General features: G+C 38.3%; 1 protein-coding gene across 1 annotated transcript in view; it reads right to left on the minus strand.

The window, feature by feature from the left end:
* Positions 1-8,416: 8,416 nt before the first annotated feature.
* LOC139734233 (CTD nuclear envelope phosphatase 1A-like) overlaps positions 8,417-19,405 on the minus strand; it is a 40,244-nt gene continuing 29,255 nt past the window's right edge. Inside the window, exons 5-7 of the mRNA XM_071645032.1 lie at positions 14,559-14,675; positions 13,581-13,692; positions 8,417-10,433 (exon numbers count right to left, since the gene is read on the minus strand). Of these exons, the coding sequence (XP_071501133.1) occupies positions 10,225-10,433; positions 13,581-13,692; positions 14,559-14,675 (438 nt within the window). The 3' untranslated portion in view covers positions 8,417-10,224. The remainder of the gene's footprint in view (positions 10,434-13,580; positions 13,693-14,558; positions 14,676-19,405) is intronic.

The raw sequence follows: 19,405 nt of genomic DNA on the forward strand, positions 1-19,405 counted from the left end.
AAGTCTTTCCTTGTGTCATTCAAATATAGACGGTGCATGCTGTGTCCGTATCTGCGAGAGTGATTGAGTGTGTTGTGCATATAGCATATGTGATAAAATTAGGAAAGCTTGCACCACAGAGCTACCAACAGCATCTTAGATTGAGAGGCTGCATTATAGATCTTTTGTACTTGGATTGCGTTGCATTATGCAATAACTTTATTAGACAGAAAAATTTTCTGTCCAGAGGATTTTGTTTCGAAATCACTTGTTTGTTTGTTTGTATTTTTTAATTTTACGGCCCTACACCTTGGAGGGGATTCCGTGAAGCCAGACATGTAGTCTCTGCGTGACATATCTCCAATGACAAGATACAGACTGATCTTTCGGTCAACAACTTTGTAATCACAGATGATCATGGTACGTGTACATGTAATCCAGCCCCTGCTGCTTTGAATACAAAACCATTCACATACACACGAACCCACACAAATGACATGCTCACACAAACAAATGAACACAAACAAACAAACAAACAAACAAACATACACAAACAAACGAACACATACCAACACTCAATAGCTTTCTATAGCCCTCATCTTATAACTATGCAGTGTGCCTGAAAACCAACAAGAAAACAGAAACGAGTATCAGTACCAAAGTTGTCATCATTTCTTGTTTTATTTTTTTTTCCAATGGAAAAAAAAACAACATATCCCTGCTTTATTACAAACATAAACTTCACTGAAACGTGTCGTGTCTTACCGACTATGATACTGTTCATGCAGACATCGTGGCAGGGTGGTTCATCTCCTGTATTAACTCTCTGCATGCCTTTCAGGGAATTTGACCCACTAAGCACATGCAGTATAGTGCTGGCTTCATTATCATCAGTGGAAGTGACAGGATTAAACTTGAATCTACTTTATTGGGCTTACACTTTAGTATAAAATGATATTCAAACACACTGAGAGCTGAATGCAAGCTCCATGTTTCTCCAAAGAAGAAAAAAAAAGGTATAAAATCAGATGAAAACTAACTAGCAACAATGGCCCAGCTGACTTTAAAATATCTAGACCTCAAGTAAGCCTTCTGTACACTTGGGGCGGTCTCTGGCATACCTAAAATGGGAGCAAGATTTGCTCGCAGCTTGCCCAGCCTTGTGCCTTCAGGAGAAAAATTCTACTTTTTGAAAATTCTAGCTATGACACACAGTTGAAAGAAATGGGGGAACAGACGAATATCTAGTCATCCTTACTTTGGGAAATCAACATCTATTGTTTGAACATATTACCAAACTAGTCCATATGGCAAAAGATAATTCAAGAAATACAAACTATGACAGAGACTTGCTTTGTTTGTCCATTGATTGTCCATTTTAATCTTGGCTCATTCAATCTTCAGCAGAAAAAAAAATGATGAAGAAGAAGAAAAAAAAATCATGTCTTAAAGGACCCACTTATGGGGGGGGGGGGGGGGGGGGGGGAGAAAGGAGGAATTTTCCAATCAAGGTTGGGTAAAAGCTTTACGAGCTGAGTGAATGTCTGCCAGCTTAATGACTGATATAATATTATCATGCATCACAATATTCACTAGACTCGCCCCTAGTGCTGTCAGTACAGCTTTACAACATCAACACTCCATTTTACTAAGATCATCCTAGCCTGGGCAGCAATTTTGGGTGCACATTGTGTTAGGTTCAATCACACGTCTAAAGCATTCAAAATATCCCCTACAAGGCACCCGCCCTTTCACACTTCTGAATTTGTATATAGGGGAATATTGCAGACAATGCATTTTGCAATTAAAAGGATGCAAGTGCCATTTCAGGGTTTTGAACCCTGAACCTCCAAGCAGGACAGTTACCAACACAATCATGTATGGGTGCAGTTGTATTTTATGCCTACCTGGCTTTCTACCCATGATTGTTTAACGCTGGGGCAAAAACAGTCATGTTGAGAAGTTAAAAAAAAAGGGACTACTAAAAAAAAATCACATAATGCTGTCATTATCAATAATAAAAACACATACAAATTCTATAAATCAATAATGTCCATGAAATGATCCAGCAAACACAAAGAAACAAGATTTGTATGTCATACAGTTGTAAGGAATCATGAAATAATTTCAACTAGAAAAGATTTTTAATTCACTTGGAACAAAACTCACAAAAACACATATTCTGAGAAGTTTTATTTTAACTATTTGTTCTGAAAACTGGAGGCAACTCTTAAAAAAAAGAAGGAAGAAAAAAGTGTGATGGCTTTGTTCATGTAGATCTATTGACAAGTCCCACTATCTACCATTCACAGATGGCACACAGAGTATAAGACCCCGTTTACAGTGCGAGGCTCGGCCGTGGCTCAGCCCACCTTCATTTCAGTGTAAACGCGCAAAAGGCCAAATGCGAGGCCAAAATTGGCCTCGCATTTGGCCTCGCTCTGGAGGTGGTCTCGGCCGCGGCTGAGCCGCGGCCGAGCCCATGTAAACGCAAACTGGGCCAAATGCGCGGCCAATTTTAGTCTGGCTTCAAAACCCTCTGCCTGCATCTTTCGCTATTCAGGATATTAACCCCCTCAACGTTGAAAACTAGTATAGATTACGGTAGTTTTGTCCTGCAAAGGATTTTTTCTTTCGGCAAAGGCCTTTGCACGAACGGCAACTTTGTCGCCACGGAATTCAGTTGGCAAAGGGTCTAAAAACCAGACAATACCAAATTGCGTTTGTTTACAAGCAGAGCGCCACTACGACAAAATATTGAAAGGTTCGAATGAAAAGCGCGGCCGAGCCCTGCAGTGTAAATGGACAAACTTGCGGGGCTCGGCCTCGCAACTGAGGCTGGGCTCGGCCGCGGCTCGGCCCAGCCGAGAACTGTAAACGGGGTCTAACACTATTAGGAATAATACTGATATTAAAAAAAGGTAAAATCATTACATAGAATCTTTTAAGCACAAAAGAAGAAGAAGACAAAGAAGAAGAAGAAGAAAAAGAGCAAGACAAAAATATGACAGTTTCAATGACATCTCTGGGAGAAAACTTTTTGATACCCAACTAAACCAGGAAAACTACAATTGCCATTATCAGACACATACAAATGCTCTTTATCCGTAATTTGTGCACATCTTTCACACACTTTGACCAGCATCTACCCACACTCTGCTCTGTGGGGCTGGGGTTGGGGTGGGATAAAGATGGGACACGGTGCATGTGTAGCCTCTCTTCCTTTTGCTTGAAGTCCCTCTATGTATGAACCAAGTTACAAACCAACAAGTACACAAAAATACACCCCAACACAGTCATTTCTCTCTGTCTATATGTTTCATTTTATCTTAGATTGGAAAGAAGGGGCTGTACCGGTTCTTGCAGGTTCACACTGTAATATAACCTACTGAACAATATAAATGGTGATACATATGCATTGACTCTCGAATCTGATCCAACCACTATGTTCTGAAGGGTAAAAATACTTCATCTCACCATCGTTGAATAGACACAACTTTGCCTGAAATTGGCAACACGATGTACATACAAAACTATGTTTGGGTATCTTGCTATACAGTGTGTGTATCATACAATAAATGTTATCACATTTTTGTTTTTTGTTTTGTTTTTTGTTTTTGTTTTTTTTACAGCAGTATTAACAAAATCTCCACTATCATTAAAAAGGAATAACAAATAAAGCTGTATAAGAACATAAATCAAATTATACACAATATAAAAGCCTTTTGAAGCCACAAAGAATCGGTGGCTGAATTCCACCGGCATCTCAAATGTACAGCTGCTTTTCTACGACAAACTAACAAATATCATTTCATACATACGAGTGAGTGCGGCATCGTCAATTGCTTCCTAATCTCTTAGAGCAGCGCGAGTTGAAATCCCTGTTCTTGGGCATAGAGTCTGTTGCCGGTCTGCAAGAGTTTTGGCAAAATGTCCGAAAATTCATTTGAATACTCTTGTACAGGATGCAGTGAAATTCATGCACGACATTGACCCTCTGACGCATCCATCTCAACTAAAGTGGGATACGCACTTCATCTGACTTTTAGTCGTATAAGTCCGGACGGGTGGAAAGACATTTCAAAACGCACAATACATTCCTCCTCATTGGTAATATCCACTCATGTGCACAGGAAGGACCCAAAATGGACCCAAAATTCCAAGCATATATTAGGCTCTGTGCTAAAGCAGTCAACACGCTAATGGTCATGTAATCTGGATAAAGTGGCTCTAAGCATTTGAAGCATAGAAGTCTCAATATGAAATTACCGTCATCTCTGTTATGCTTTTTGTTTTTTCTTCCAATGTTTCAAGGAGTCCAAGCATTAACTACATTGTGCTCGCCTATAGAGGGCAGCATACAGAAATGAGTCGAAAGGCCTCTGCGAAGCTAGCTCAGACTAACTCGAACGCCAAAAGATTAACAAACTCTGTCTGCTGAGAGCAGGTGTGGGTCGGTAGTGAAGGAGACATACCCTGCCTACCACCGGGACTCATTCAAAAATATGTGACCAGCGACATGTAGAACAGGCTTTCCTGTCGGTGAATACGTGCACAGAGGCATGTGCTCATCGGTAAGACAAGATCCTTCAGTTACGCGTGCGTGTGCTGCGTATAAATCTGTACACAATTCGTTATGGGGATGGTCAAATATATCTAAGTTGGGTTGAAATTCGCAATTAAGTGTTCCCACACTTCTGGGTCTTAACCTTCAGAAATTACAATGAAAACTATTCTGTAAAAGTGGAAATTTTCGCGCATTTCGCGTAACCCGAAACTAGCGCGAAAATAAAAGCACGTGAATATTTTTGCTTGCCATATGTTCCAGTAGTTGAAGTCTTGATTCCGCGCAATTAAAAACACACGAAACTCTTCTTACCCCGCCGAGCGCGAATAATTAGTCACACGAAAATATCCTCTTTTACAGTATCTAATTCTCATCAAATTAGCAACAATGAAATTTACTGCATAGTTGATATCGGAGAAAGTTCAGATAAAACTGGTCAAATACATAACATCTGTCCAAAGTCAAGATTTAAATATAAATAATTGCCAAAGTGAAACAGATGCTTTACGTGTAAACTTTTTTAGAGGTGTTGCCAATTTGGGGATCATCTATGAATCAAGCTGTTTGTAGGCCTGTGATAATTTGGCAACTGAAACAAACAATGGAATACATATGACCAAAGTAGGGCTAAACTGAGGAGGACATTTTGATTTCTAAGTATGTTATACAGGCCATGAGTGACAGCAAATAAAAATAAAAATAAAAAGATCCATAGCTCTAAACTAAAGAAATATGTTTTTTTTTTTTGACCTGGTGGATCCACAATGAAGGCAATGTGCCATGACAAACAGATGACGCGATAATTCAGAGCATGTCACACATACATCTTACATCCCATTTATAATAAGCAAAAAGCGGGTCCTGAAGCATCCTTGAGCAGCCCTGAGCAGCCTTTCAGCTCAGTATACACAAACAAAAAATGGAAAAGTAGATTCGATCCGATCCGAGCGGGTTCTGAAATCAGCTATAGGGGTGGTTTCAGAGCCTCCTATAGCAGCGGGGAGCCTCAGCTTCAGTATCAACGCTATGGGGTTTGAGAAGCAGCTTTCTTGCCAACCCGGAAGTTAATCAGTGAATATCATCGCCAGTTAATGTGAACAAACCACCCGTTACGACCGTCTGCTGCTGATAAAGACTGCACAACTTGCACACTTTCGCTCCCAATTACGTTCGCAGTTACATGAAAAAAATTCAAAAGCCTGTGCTGTTTATTGGAGGGGACCTTGGTTACCATGAAAACTGAGCCATTGAGGGCCTGCTTTGGGCTGGTGGCCCAAGCAGTATAAACAGACAAGAGACTGCTTTTTTGAAAGGGTTTTTGCAATGGTTCGAGGAAGCTCCAAATTTTGGCCACATATAAATGGGGCATAATTACTGTCAACGCAGACAACAATCTTGTCATCTTTAGAGGAACATGCAAGATTCTACTGTGAGTGCCATTGCTAGGGAGAAAAGATTACCTTCACATATTTCCTGTCTAGGGACATATTCTTATTCAAAAGCCATCTGTCTACTCAGAAAAGTAACAAGCCACAGCAAGCCAGAAAGCAAATTCTTCAGAACTTTGTCAGGACTTTGCAGTTATATTGTTATTGCTAGAATATACCTGATACATACTTTCACTGCACTATCTATGTCAGTATTTTGAAAGATAATTGAAATTCTTTGTTCGATTAAAGACAAAATTGAATAAACATAAAAAATAAGCACAAAGGACACATGATATGACTGAGCTTATGAAAATATGATCTCTATCATCCTGCAGTTTTGTCTTAATGTTTTTTTCATGATATATGGGAATCTTAACAAATATGATAATCATGTTTCAGGAAACGTTTCCCTAGTTTTGCTTTTTGTTGGCATTGGTGTGCTATATTAATTGCTAAAATTACATCTTGCTATTAAAATCACCATGCAAACTCAATTCACTTGCAACTTTAATCATGCACGAATCCTCTTCAAAGTTTTTGACAGGCAGAAAAATATCATTTTTGACAAATATGATTTTTTTTTCTCTTGTAAAGTTATATATAGTATATCAATGATTGCATCAGAAATGGCCACGCAATGATCAGTGAAATTCTACCTCCTACTTTCCTTCCAGGTGGCATTTTTTGGTACATGATGACTCCTGAGGGCAGGGAGATGTTATGTCTCTAAATATGTGGCAAACAGGAAAAATATTTTTCCCTTTCGCTTAATTATGTGCAGCATACAAGACAACACAAAAAGTGGTATTTCACTATGATACTCTCCTGCCTACAGCTGCTCTGTGCAATTTACAGGGTCTATTAGGTTAAAGATTAATAAAAGAACTGGAAGGTCGGCCAGAATGAAAAGGAATGAAAGAGAAAAAAAAAATTAAAAAATGTAAGTTCCACACACAGCCTGTCAATCACAGACAAATCTCACACGAGACAAATATCCATGTACTTCAATCAACTGATTTCTCGCGCTGTTAGGTAGGCCCCGAAAGGATGGAAACACTTGCGAGAAAGACTTACATCGTGCACGGCAGCCCGAAGGCGTAAGAATGCGGACGGTGCTTGATAACAAGGCATGGGCATTGCGTATTCCCACATTTCCATTGCCTTCCCTCACTGACACAGAGCTATCTGAAACAAGGTTCTAAGCTACAAATAAACTCGTCACGTTAAGGGGGATAGGCTCAAAATTTTGGAATGGAACTGCTCTCAATACCACTGATGCAATTGGCTGTTGTACTTTTTAATGCTCCCACTATTGCCGAATTTGTTTAATGCACGGGAAACAGAATGGAATAGAATTGCGTTAAATCAATTGCGAAAGTATGCATGAGCAAACAAAAAAGTATTGCAGGATTGCGCTACTGTTGCAGTTCACTTCACACTTGAGTACATGAATGATGGTATTGACGCACAAACATGGCCTTCACTGTTAACATTTCAGGGAAACGTGCGGCTATGACTCTTTGAATGATGCTATGAGTTTCTCTTAGAATATAGAGTCTGAAGCAAAAAGGAGAACAATCCACGCATCTGAGTTGACTATATATTCACTGTATTGAAAGAGTTCACTGCTAAATAATAGACTTTTTTTCAGACTTCAGCTGATACATACATTTTTGATACAAAGTATATGTCTTTCATTTTCAATTGAAAGATATCTGACCATCTTTGCCATTTAAATAATTTGAGTGCAAATGTGGCCACGAGACAACAAAACAAAACAAAAATGAAATGATCCTGAAATAGATGATATACTAGTAGTTTGAAGAAAATGAAGGATTTAGCGGAACTTTCAGTGACCTCTTTGCATTTCAATTTCTTCATTGTCACTGTGCTGAACATAAGCTGGTACACCATTTATTTATCCACGATCTTGTACTTGTGGAATACCATTACCTTGTCCGGTACAGACACGAGCTATCAAAATCACAGTAGGCCCATTCACAAAGCCACAAATATTTACAATTACGGTGTTTTCAATGTGTGTGGACATAATAATTGCAAATATTAGCAAGATCCAAATTGTGGTGTGCTATGTTTCTGAAATAGTAAGTTTTTTTTGGTTTGTTTATTTGGTTTTTTTTTGTGTGTGTATTAAGTAGTCATAATGTTCACAATGTTCCCATATATCTGCTGTGCGAAATATGTGTGAACAGTGTGAGAAATCACACAATTCTAAAAAAATTCACATAATGCAAGGGGCGTGGGGGACAGTCGGGTCAAATTTGGGTAAAACTACATAACTCGCTCATGTACAGTTTGGCCTAGCTTGAACCGGTGCGATAAAAATGGTGACTATTATTTTTTGCCTGTGTATGCGTGAAGAGTACAAAAAAAGAGTGATTTCAATCGTGATTTCAATCGCGATTCAAGTTGCGTTCTTGTTTCTTGTTTTCAGTGTGTGCAAATGGTCCTACGTAGTGCCCGCACGCAGTAGTCACTCTAGGTGAAAAGTCAGCATGTGGAATGATGTGGGTGCGTTTTGTCCTTCACGTTGTACCATGAGAGACTCATTACTATGAAAGTCTGCCTCCCTCCTTCCATATTTACATTATGGGAAAAACAAACCAATAAAAAAAAATCACTGCTTCAGAATCTTGGGTGATGGAGCCCCTTCTTTGCAATTATATTTCAGCTACACCTAAACAGGGACTGTAAGATTATATACTAAAAAAGGAAACACTCTTATGCAGTTTTCCTCCTCCGAGGGAACTAGAAACAGATTCCCAAGATGTGGAATATCTTGTCACTGGAAAATTTGAACACTTTTCACAATCTGAGGGACCAGTGTAAAAAGGAAAGTAATTATTTTTTTTTTTTCCATTGTTTGCATAAAAGTTTCATCAGGCATGAATTTTCCATTTACCAAATACTACAGAAATGCAAAGCTTGCAATGAGTAGCCAGTTGGTCAATGCACTTCAAAAATGCAGATCAAATGTACACGAAACATCATGAGTGCGGAACACTAGACTATCTTCAGCTTTTTTTCTTTTTTAGTAGTTGATAATATTTTGATACACAATAGACTCATCACCTAACCTGGTAAAGTTGTAGACTCCTCACCTAACCTGATAAAGTTGTAGACTCCTACGGCCAGAAAAATTTCAATTAATTTGATTTTTCACAGACATTTTTGATAGATGTTATTTTTCGCGATTTGACATCAAGGCTGTCATAATCCATTCGCTCCGCAAATCTAATGTGTATCAAGATCAGGTGGCGATATTTTTGCATGTTACTAAATTCATGGTCCATCAGTGATTCGCTAAGTTTGCAAAAATTTCAAAAATAGCAGCTTTTATAGTATATGGCGGCCGGCATCCAAACTCTTTGGAGAGGTACATGTAGGCTTTGGAAAATATAGAGTGGGACAGAATCATACAGTGCTGGAAAGCTCAGAGTCTGGAAATTTGTAAAATACTAGTAATAGGGAGTCAATGGAGAGTAACTTCTTTAGGCTTTCATAGTGATGGTTCATATTCATAATACAGCATCTGCATCCATGTAGAACAGCTTGCATGGGACGTGTGCACGTATGACCATCAACATTGGAAATTTGTAGCTTACTGTTGTTGAATGGAGACTGTTCAAGCCCGCTGGTTTTTGTCAATGTTTCTTTTCCTTTTTTTTTTTTGTTTTTTTCTTCTAATCTGCAGTAGCGGACAGCACGAGTGTGTCTTTAATAGGTAATGGGAGTGTGTTTCACTGTATCGCCCTGGATGAAGGAATTTCTCTCCTGAGATAAACGATCAAAAATGATTATCAAAACAAATGATACTCCACACAAGGGTCGAGAGAGAAGCTGCAATGTTAACGAAGCCCATCAAACATCTGCTTCTGGTGTTTCTCTTCACATATCTATACCAACATAATTTCACTCTTCTCTACTGAATAACATACGACAAAAAATCTACGAGAGCTAGGCTCTAAAGCTCCGACTCCATTTGCATCAAATCAAATCATAGCGACATGACAAAAATCACGCACGCAATAAGTGAAACGACCCCAAAATTCATAATATATACAAATGTACAAACCTTAGACAAAAAAAAAACACAATATGACAGAAAGCCTTTTTTCTCTGTGAAGACAATAGCTTTACAATAAAAGAAAACGGAGGATAGGAAAAAGCACAAAGGGAAATGGGGGGAGGATAGAATCTGGACTAATACTACTTCTGGTGACAATGCTACGTCCTCCGAAGGACCGCCGAGAGAGGCGTGCCCACAGAACTGGGCGAGGAGGACAGTAATGTGGGCGGGGCGGAGTGGCTGACGTTTCGCCTGAGAACGGAGCGCACGTCGCTGGTGAAGCGCAGCGCGTCGAGGAAGGGAAGAAGGTTGAGGAGGCCCGCGTCGGCCGGATCAGACATCCACGACTTGATGGGGATACCGTTATCTAGAGAGAAGGCAAAGAAGAAGTGGTTGAGGCCTTGTTGTTATGCATATCAGAATTTTCATGAACATTATGTTCACTATGATTTTGTATATGAATACGCTTTTCTAATACTCAATTTGTATTAACATGTGGAAAGTGGCAATTAAGTTTATCTGCCAATGTATTTCATCATCTGGGCCCCATTTTATCAAGATAAAGTTAGCGTTGATTGTGAAATCAACGCTAACTTTGATCAACTTAAAGTTGGCTATAACTTTAAATCAACTGTAAGTCTCCATTTTACAAAGAGACTTGATAGTCGATCATAGTTATAGCTGATCACTATGACTTGATTATTGATTTAGTCAAAACAAAAAACACAGGACGAGGCTGGTTTCCGGTACTGTCTGCTTAAAAAACAATACAATACATAAAGTAAAAACAAACAACAAAAACATGAATGTACATGATTGTTTGCCACGGCCACGGAAGCGTAGTCTGCTAGTGCGGCGCAGTATGATTAGCACTACAACCGCTGAATTATTGTATGTTTGCAACAGAACCGCAAAATACGCCGTTTTGCAGTGTATTGATGAAAGTACGTCGATAGATCTACATGCAGCACATCTCGAGCTCAACGAAAATCTGCGTACGCGCGTACCGTGAAGATCCTGCACACTCTGTAGGATCTTAGATCTAACGTGAGTACTCATTGACATGGATAATCTGGCACACAGGATTTCTGCAGTGGGACTGTCCATGGTGAAGGTGAAGGTCATGTACGCATTGTTTTTCAAGTCTTGTGTGTTATGTGTAGGATTATGGAAACTTGTGAGCGTGTGAAGACTAGCTTGTTTTTACCTCTACGGTGCAGATCGGCTTTGAAAAGAATAGATCGAGAGTCTACATGTCGAAATTCTTGATCTAGTAGACGCTCTAGTCTGCAGTGTTACGGTTAGTGCAAACGACCCCGCTGTAAACGCTATGTTAGGCCTAACTGGTTAGATAGATCTTACTGTCGTACTCGGTGCTATAGAATTAAACTCTTTACTTTCTGTATAGGCCTACTTCACTATTAATCAATATCTATTGACGAACTAAATCTACGTAGGCCTACGCACGTCAGAAATCACTGGTTTCCTCGCATATTCTTTGGCAAGATATGCATTGCACACAGACATAGTTCCAGCGTTCGGTTACTTGCCCTTGCTGGCGATGGCTTGATAGGCAGGCGGGCGGGCCGAGGCGCCGGGCGCGCAGGGTGCGATTGAGACTGCTGTCTAGGTGTTTGCGTGCAGCAGTCGCGTATGCAATGCATGCCGATCGTGAATTTCATGCAAGGAAAAGACCATAACTAGATGAAAGGAACGTAACTAAATGTTAGAGAAAGTGAGCAGTTAACAGACAAACATTTGTGGCAAGACCCCAGCTAAACTAGAAAAGTATGACACTCACTTCCTTCTGTAAATTGCCTTACAATTGAGTTTACCTAGACTGTCTCTGCTTATAGTTGATTTTTTAATCAACTATAAAGTTATCATGGATTTGGAGCGGTTGTGAAAAATTAAAGTTGATTTGGGAGGAAGTTAAAGTTCATTTCATCTTTGGGTCTCTTGATAAAACAGACTTTAAGTTGATTTGGAAGTTAATCATTGATTAATGGACTTAGAGTTGATTAGAGAGGTTAATCATAGATTATCTTGACTTTATATTGATTTTATCTTTTGATAAAACAGGGCCCAGGTATCATGCCACTGTTACACTTCATACAGTTACAGTCCACAATTTTCAGTGAGAGCACATACTGAAGTGAATCAAAAATACTTCCCCTTCCCCATTTTAAACAGAAGCTTGTATTTGGCATGTGATGCTGCTTCACAGCATTTTGCATCGTTTCCAGAGATTCACCGAGTTTGCTAATCCTGACTTCAGGCTGAAGTCATGCCTGCAGGTAGCACTATAAATGACAAGTGCTTGATTCCTGATATCAACCACAAAATGTCAATAACTTTCAGAAGTATTCAGACAAGGTGTAAAAATCAAAGAAACAACAACCAGCAAATTGCATCCCTGATGATCTGCTAAGGAGAGTGAGTACACACTGGCATCTAAATGTGGAAAAACAGCTTTAAAGGGGAAGGCTAGTAACTGATCAGTGGGAATCAGTGGAAATGCTGGGAGATGATTGTTCCAATTCTTATGGGATTCATTCAAGAGTCCATTGTATATCTATTGTTGTGTGAAAATGATTTGCTTCAGAACGGTCTCATATTCAAGTAATGTGCAGATTAATGCCCCGTCACTGACCAGGGACGCTAACCTGGAAGCATTAAACTGCACATTACTTGAATATGAGACCATTCTGAAGCAAATCATTTTCACACAACAATAGATATACAATGAACTCTTGAATGAATCCCATAAGGATTGGAACAATCATCTCCCAGCATTTCCACTGATTCCCACTGATCAGTTACTAGCCTTCCCCTTTAATACATGACAGACCTTTCAACAATGAAATTAAGTACCTCCTGTACTTAAAATGTACTATTAACGTCTCATATGCTATGTTGTTTCATCTATAATTTTGCTCCTTTTGCTTCCTTCTACATAATAAATTGTGGTTCACAAAATGTATTGGTGTGGGAAGCAGGAGACAAAAGTAGGATACCTATACAAGTCCCACATATTGCGAGAGAAGCATTTACTGTACGAGCTGAAAGTTTCGCGGTGGTTTTATTTTTGTGAATTTCGGGAATCCCCTTTGAAGCGCGAAAATAACAACACGCGAAAATAATAACACGGGAATAAGTAAGTTCAGTTAGACCCTCGTGAAAATAATATCTGCGCGAAAATAATAACACATGAACAAGTAAGTTCAGTTAGACCCTCGCAACCGCGAAATCAACAACACACGAAAATGTCCTCCAAATAGCAATTTGTGAAAATATCTGTACGCGAAAATTTCAGCTTGTACAGTAATCATTTCATTTTGAATATTCACCCGGCATCCACGTAAAAAAAAAAATATGTGTGTCTATCCACATAAATGCTATGTATGATTATAGTTACTTGTGGAAAGGAAAAGATTCATCAAAACAGGGAGAGAGAGAGAGAAATGAGTCCAAAAACATGGACAAAGAGGGAGGGGAAAAGATGCTTGAATACCTGGAAACAAGCGGTATGCTCCCGGCGAGTTATCCACGATGAATATACTGCTGAGGTCTGGATGTACCGCCGAGAGGTCTTTTGTGTAGCTACCTGAGTCTAGCGTACAGTGCTGAAACAGAGAATAGACAGATCTTACGTTTACAAACATTGGAGGACAGAAGGACGTATAAAACATGTCTCAAAACACCTGCTCATTGAATACTCAGTTGTATCATAATTGCCTTGATAACTGAAAGACACTCTTTCCCCTCCCAATAGGTGAATGTCTATATAGTACACATTTCTTGTGACTGTGAATGTTTTGAATTCCTGTCTCAGACACAACACATAGTTTCGCAAAGCCTTTGAGGTGTCATAACAGGAGAAAGCAAAAGCTAGGGCAAGTTGATTTAACTACATGCATAGGTTACTCCCACAAACTTGCAAGCATAACCTTTCTATTTTCTAGATCATCTGTAAAGCAGTTGTCACACATTAACTTTAATATTTAAAATCAAGTCAGTCTACAATTTAAGTGAAATACATTTCAAGAAGCTGACAGAGAGAGAGAAAAAAAAATCATATAACATCCTGCTTGTAAACTTCCAAATATACCCTATTTTTCAGATATTTTAATCATTAATTAGATGCATCCAAACAAGCAATATCAAATATTACAAAAAATTACTTTTAAACTCAAACCATCTCTGAATATTTATCAATTACATGGTTATCTAAAACATACACACACACAAACATACACACAAGCCACGGCATGCTTTCTGGGAAAAGGGAGTTAGGGGTAGGGAAGCATTATTTGTTTTTTGTTTGTTTGTTTGTTTTTTTATTTCTTTTCTTTTCTTGGCTTGTAAGGAGCAAAATATATCTATTTATATATATATCAATGATTACCAGAAAAAAAAAAACACAAACAAAAAAAAACTTTAAGGAATGAATTACTCCCAGCTTGCAAACTCATCAGACATTTGGGCTTACTTGTCTGTAGTATCTTCTCTGTAAAAGACCTCTACCATTGTCTAATTTTTCTACGACCGGCGATCCGTAGATCTCCATGCTGGCTGTAAACACTACCAACTCGTACCACTGGCTAACCTGGGGGTAGATGGAGAAAATGAGAAGAGGAAAAAAATGTGTAAGGCACATTTTATAAGTTGAGTGCAACAGTATAATACAGTGACCTCAAACAGACAACTGAAGAAATTTCAGCAAAATCAGATGTGCCATGCACAATGCAGTTAGAGAATTTAAAGGTTCATATTTTTGCACAGAACAGAGATATTGATTGCTTACCAAACTTCTATGACAAGTAACAATCACAACAGTGACAGTAATCTTCCTACTTCTACAGCTGATTATACGCATTTTACTTCAGCCTGCAATAATAGTTGAAGGACGATGGTAATACTTCTATCTTTACTTCTACTACTTGAATGACGGCAACAAGCATAATCATCATTCTACATATCAGATATGATTAGGAAAGATAAATTTACCCAACAAACACTTTTAAGAGATCAGTGTGCTAATAAATGCCATGCGGTAGTGTTCTTGCCATGGCGTGTTATGTACAGTACAGGAGATGTGCATACTCGGTTTATCTGGACTTTGACATAGTTAAACTTCAAAGCAAGCAGACACTAGTGTTTGCATTGAAAGGAGCAATATCTCCTGTATGTGTTCAACAAATGACATTGTGGCATATATTATTTGAACAGCAGCAAATTATGCACAGTTTCAAGTAATGTTCTGTTCCACTCCTCTTTTCCCTAAAAGTAGTACCCACAAAAATGTATCACTTTAATAGCTACCGTACTGCTGACTGTGTTTAAAGGGATCGCATAGTTTTGGTTGAGACTTAACTTCAGGTTTTTATCATTTTTTGGTGAGATAGTGAGAAACTTCTTATGAAATATGAAAGAGCATGTAATTCCAAGAGGGATTCAATGTTTATTTGATGAAAATTGGTTTTGAAATGGCCGAGATATCCAAAACAGAGCAATTCTAATAAAGTGTGGGACCCACATTTTATTACGATCATTTTGTTTTACCTTGTTTTTGGATGTTTTAGCTATTCCAAACCCGATTTTTATCAAATAAACTTTGAATTCCTCTTAAAATGGTATGCTCTGTACTATTTCATGAGTGTTTTCTTGGTATCTCGCAAAAGAGTTAAAGCCCAATTTTCATCTCCACCAATACTGTACCATCCATTTACGCTTCTTTCCCTTTTTCATGCACACTTTCAGATAATTATTGTACATCACTGGTAAAAATGGAGGAAACCAACGTGGAACAGACATCACTGGACCTACAAGTGTACCAATGACTGCTATAAACTTGCATTAATAACATCATTTTCATTTGTATAATCGAACAAACACAAAAATGATAATTCATGATGCAATTAAGTAATTTGTCTCTTATAGTATAGGTGAGACTCTGAAAATGCATACTTCCCGTTATCTGATCTACCACAGATCATACAGACTGGTGTACTTCGAAAAAAAAAAATAGCACTTGCAATTTGCAGCCCCAATATCTTCCTTTCCACATCTAAACAAAACACTCAAATAGTTTTCTTTTCTAATGGGGGGGGGGGGGGTTGTGTTACCTATTTACCCATTTTTTTTTTTTCAAATCTAAAACAGATGTTCATCTAGGATTTTTATAAATGAAATATGGACATTTGGCAGCTTTTCTTTTTGGTGAATTAAGTGAAAAAAAATCTACCCTACATATAAAAAATATATGTTTAAAGTTGATGTGCTTGTAAAATTCAAAATAAAAAGTAAAATTATGAGAATAAAAGCTTTTGAAAAAAAAAAATCTGCCCCATAAACAAATTGCAATGTACTTGTAAAATTTAAAAGAAAAGTAAAATCATGAGAACAGCTTTTGTACAAGAAATTTTATTTACTTTACAGTTTCTCCATGCATCTGACTTTCCTCATGTTTTATCACATTATAGCTTTATACATGATTTCAATTGTTATTCAAGACCACTGATAATAAGTTCACATTTGTACTTAGGAAAGGAATGAAAAACAAACAAATAAACAGACAAAATGAACAAAAACTAAATTAACACATTAGTCTTTTCTGATCACATGATTTCTCTGGTCAGAGACGTAATGGTCAAGTGACAATGCTGATCAATACAGTGGTGCCATACACAAGTATGCACGTGATTCATCAACATTCACAAGTGTCCCAAATGCCATTAAACAGCCTTGTCTATAATGCTCTCAAGCCATGACTGGTTGTATTGATTACATTGTGCTGATTTTCTGAACATTTAGTTTGATGTCTTTTGCTTTCATCATCTCCCAATGCTACATACTGTCCTCAAGAAACCACAACAGTGCTCTACACGTGATACTCTTGTATTCACACATTCCCAGGTCACAATGGACGTGCCATTTAGCTTCTAAGTATTTCCTCCTCTGAAATCTGGCGGATTACAGACACACCATCACTTTCACTTCAGATATCTCCTAATGACCAATCTACAGAACAACTGTAATGTGATCCCAAAAGAAAAGCTCAAAAAGAAAAAAAACTTTCACTTTCTAACAACTGCTAGTTCCGTGTATGCATGTTATCACACATTTTGTTGAATTAAATTGCTCGCATTCACAGCTAGAATTATATTGCAATGCAGAAGACTCTATGCTGCTTGAAAGAGCAACTGTGAAAGAATGAGTCTGTGTATGTAAGGCCTGAAATCACAGTGATGGTAATGTCAAGAGCCTTTCGCCTTTGAAACAAACACTTGCAAAATCATCATGTGCCTTGGATATAATCACTGGAAGTATAAACCCATAGAAGACAGGTCCCAAGAATACTCAGGCAGTAGGAAATGCATGTTTGTTGTAGCAAAATTGGTCCATCCTCAACGGGTTAATGCATTTGTCCTTTTTTTTTCCTTCTCTTTCTTAATTCTCTCTAATTCATCCCAGGTATGACAAATAGTGTCAAAGATGTTTCGTCATGCTTTCTGGCAGAATTGTGGGACTGATCATATACAAGAGTAACAAGACAACCATATCGTATCATGACAATTAATCCCCGAGGACAAGTGTTCATGAAAATTCCACTTTCATAGTTACAGTCTTCCAATGAAAATGTTGTCATTTAGAGACAAAGATCTGGCATTTTGAACGAAAAAAAAAGCCACAGTCCTTCACATCCTCCCCCTTCTATAGGATTGCACCAGACAAAGTTGTGTTTTCTTGTTTATGGAGGTTAAGTCTTTGTGTGCATGACAGTACAACTTCCCCTAATTCCATCAGACCATATGCGAAATGGATATTGCTATGAGGCTGTCGGCAACAGAGCGCACCGACGTCTGCCGACTGCGCCGGCAACAAGGCAGTCTGCGAAATTTATAGCTACTTCCTGTGCCGGTGCTGGTGAAGATGACAAAAACAACAACAACAACAAAAACCACCCCTAAATCCCAGAAATTCCTGATATCACCCAGTCAAAGCTTCCTGAGTAATTATTTCTATGTAACTGCCTGAGTCACGATGGGATCACATGATCCCAATTTTCGCAGTTAGCTGAATATTGAACATTGGAAATATCTGTTGGGATTACACCCTCCTGAAGATGAGCACAATCAACGTACCATGACTGGACCTCTTTCCTCCCTTTTGATGTTTGCAAATCTCTAATAAAATGTCTATCCATCTAGCTTATGTCAGAATACCGTGAAAATAGTAAAATGTTTCAATGGGATTGAAAAAGTACATTTGCCATGGCAAATACTTGTGCGTGTGCGCGCACGAGTGTGTGTGTGTGTGTTTGTGTTATTATCTCATTGCAATATTCATTCTGTGCGTGGCTTTATTTACCACAATGTAATTGTAAACAACCTGCTTGTTTTCTATGTCGTCATCCCCTTCAAATCACTGGAAGAGGAATAAAAACTGGAAAGGGGCATGATACATGGAGTGAGATTCAGAAGGTTGACATATTACTTTAATAGCAGAAAATATAAAAATATAAATATTGATTTCTGTCTTTCTTCTTCTTTTTCTTACTTTTTTCTTTATTTTTTCCTTTCAATGTAGAGAACAAATTATAAGAGTTTTCGCATGACAGAATATTTGTGCTATTATGCTCCCATAGGCATACCAATAAAAGAAAAAAAAAATCCAAGACAAACAATTCAGGATTTCTTAGAAATTTGAGGCAGGGGTACATCTAATGAACTGCCGACATACATGTATTACAGTAGTCTAGACATCAGACATTGCTGTGGGTATACTGCAGATATTACACAGGAGTACAGTTAAAGAATTGCATTCTGTCTGTTTTGCAATCTACTATTTCCATCATCATCAAATTTTCGTATCTAAAGTTGGATGGATGTATTTACTTTAAAAGGTTGGGCAGAGATGTACATGTACATTGTATATTTGTTCAGTGTTATAACCATATCTTTTTCTTTCTCTCTCTCTCTATTATGTGTATATACTAGATATCTACACTGTCTGTACATACATGCTATATGCATCTGGCATGACAGTAAAAGGGACGTGATTACAAAATTTCACAAGACTTTTCATGAATGCAAACACTGGACTACTACAGGGGTAAATGACTTTTACGTGCACTAGAAAAGGGCTGTTAACTTTCATGATGGTGCTCGCCATGTGCAAGTGACAAAGGCATTCGATAACAAAAGGGCTTTCACATGTGTGACAGTCAACGACAGATACTGGTACTCTCGGAAAAATGTATCGACCGAGTGGTTGAAGACACAAATTCCTTTGGTCTGTTGCATATCTCACCCTACTTTTTGGGGTGATTTATGA

The sequence above is a fragment of the Diadema antillarum genome, unplaced genomic scaffold, assembly GCF_040938485.1.
Source record: "Diadema antillarum isolate AM-2024a unplaced genomic scaffold, OU_Dant_1.0 seq00000514_RagTag, whole genome shotgun sequence".
NCBI lineage: Eukaryota > Metazoa > Echinodermata > Echinoidea > Diadematoida > Diadematidae > Diadema > Diadema antillarum.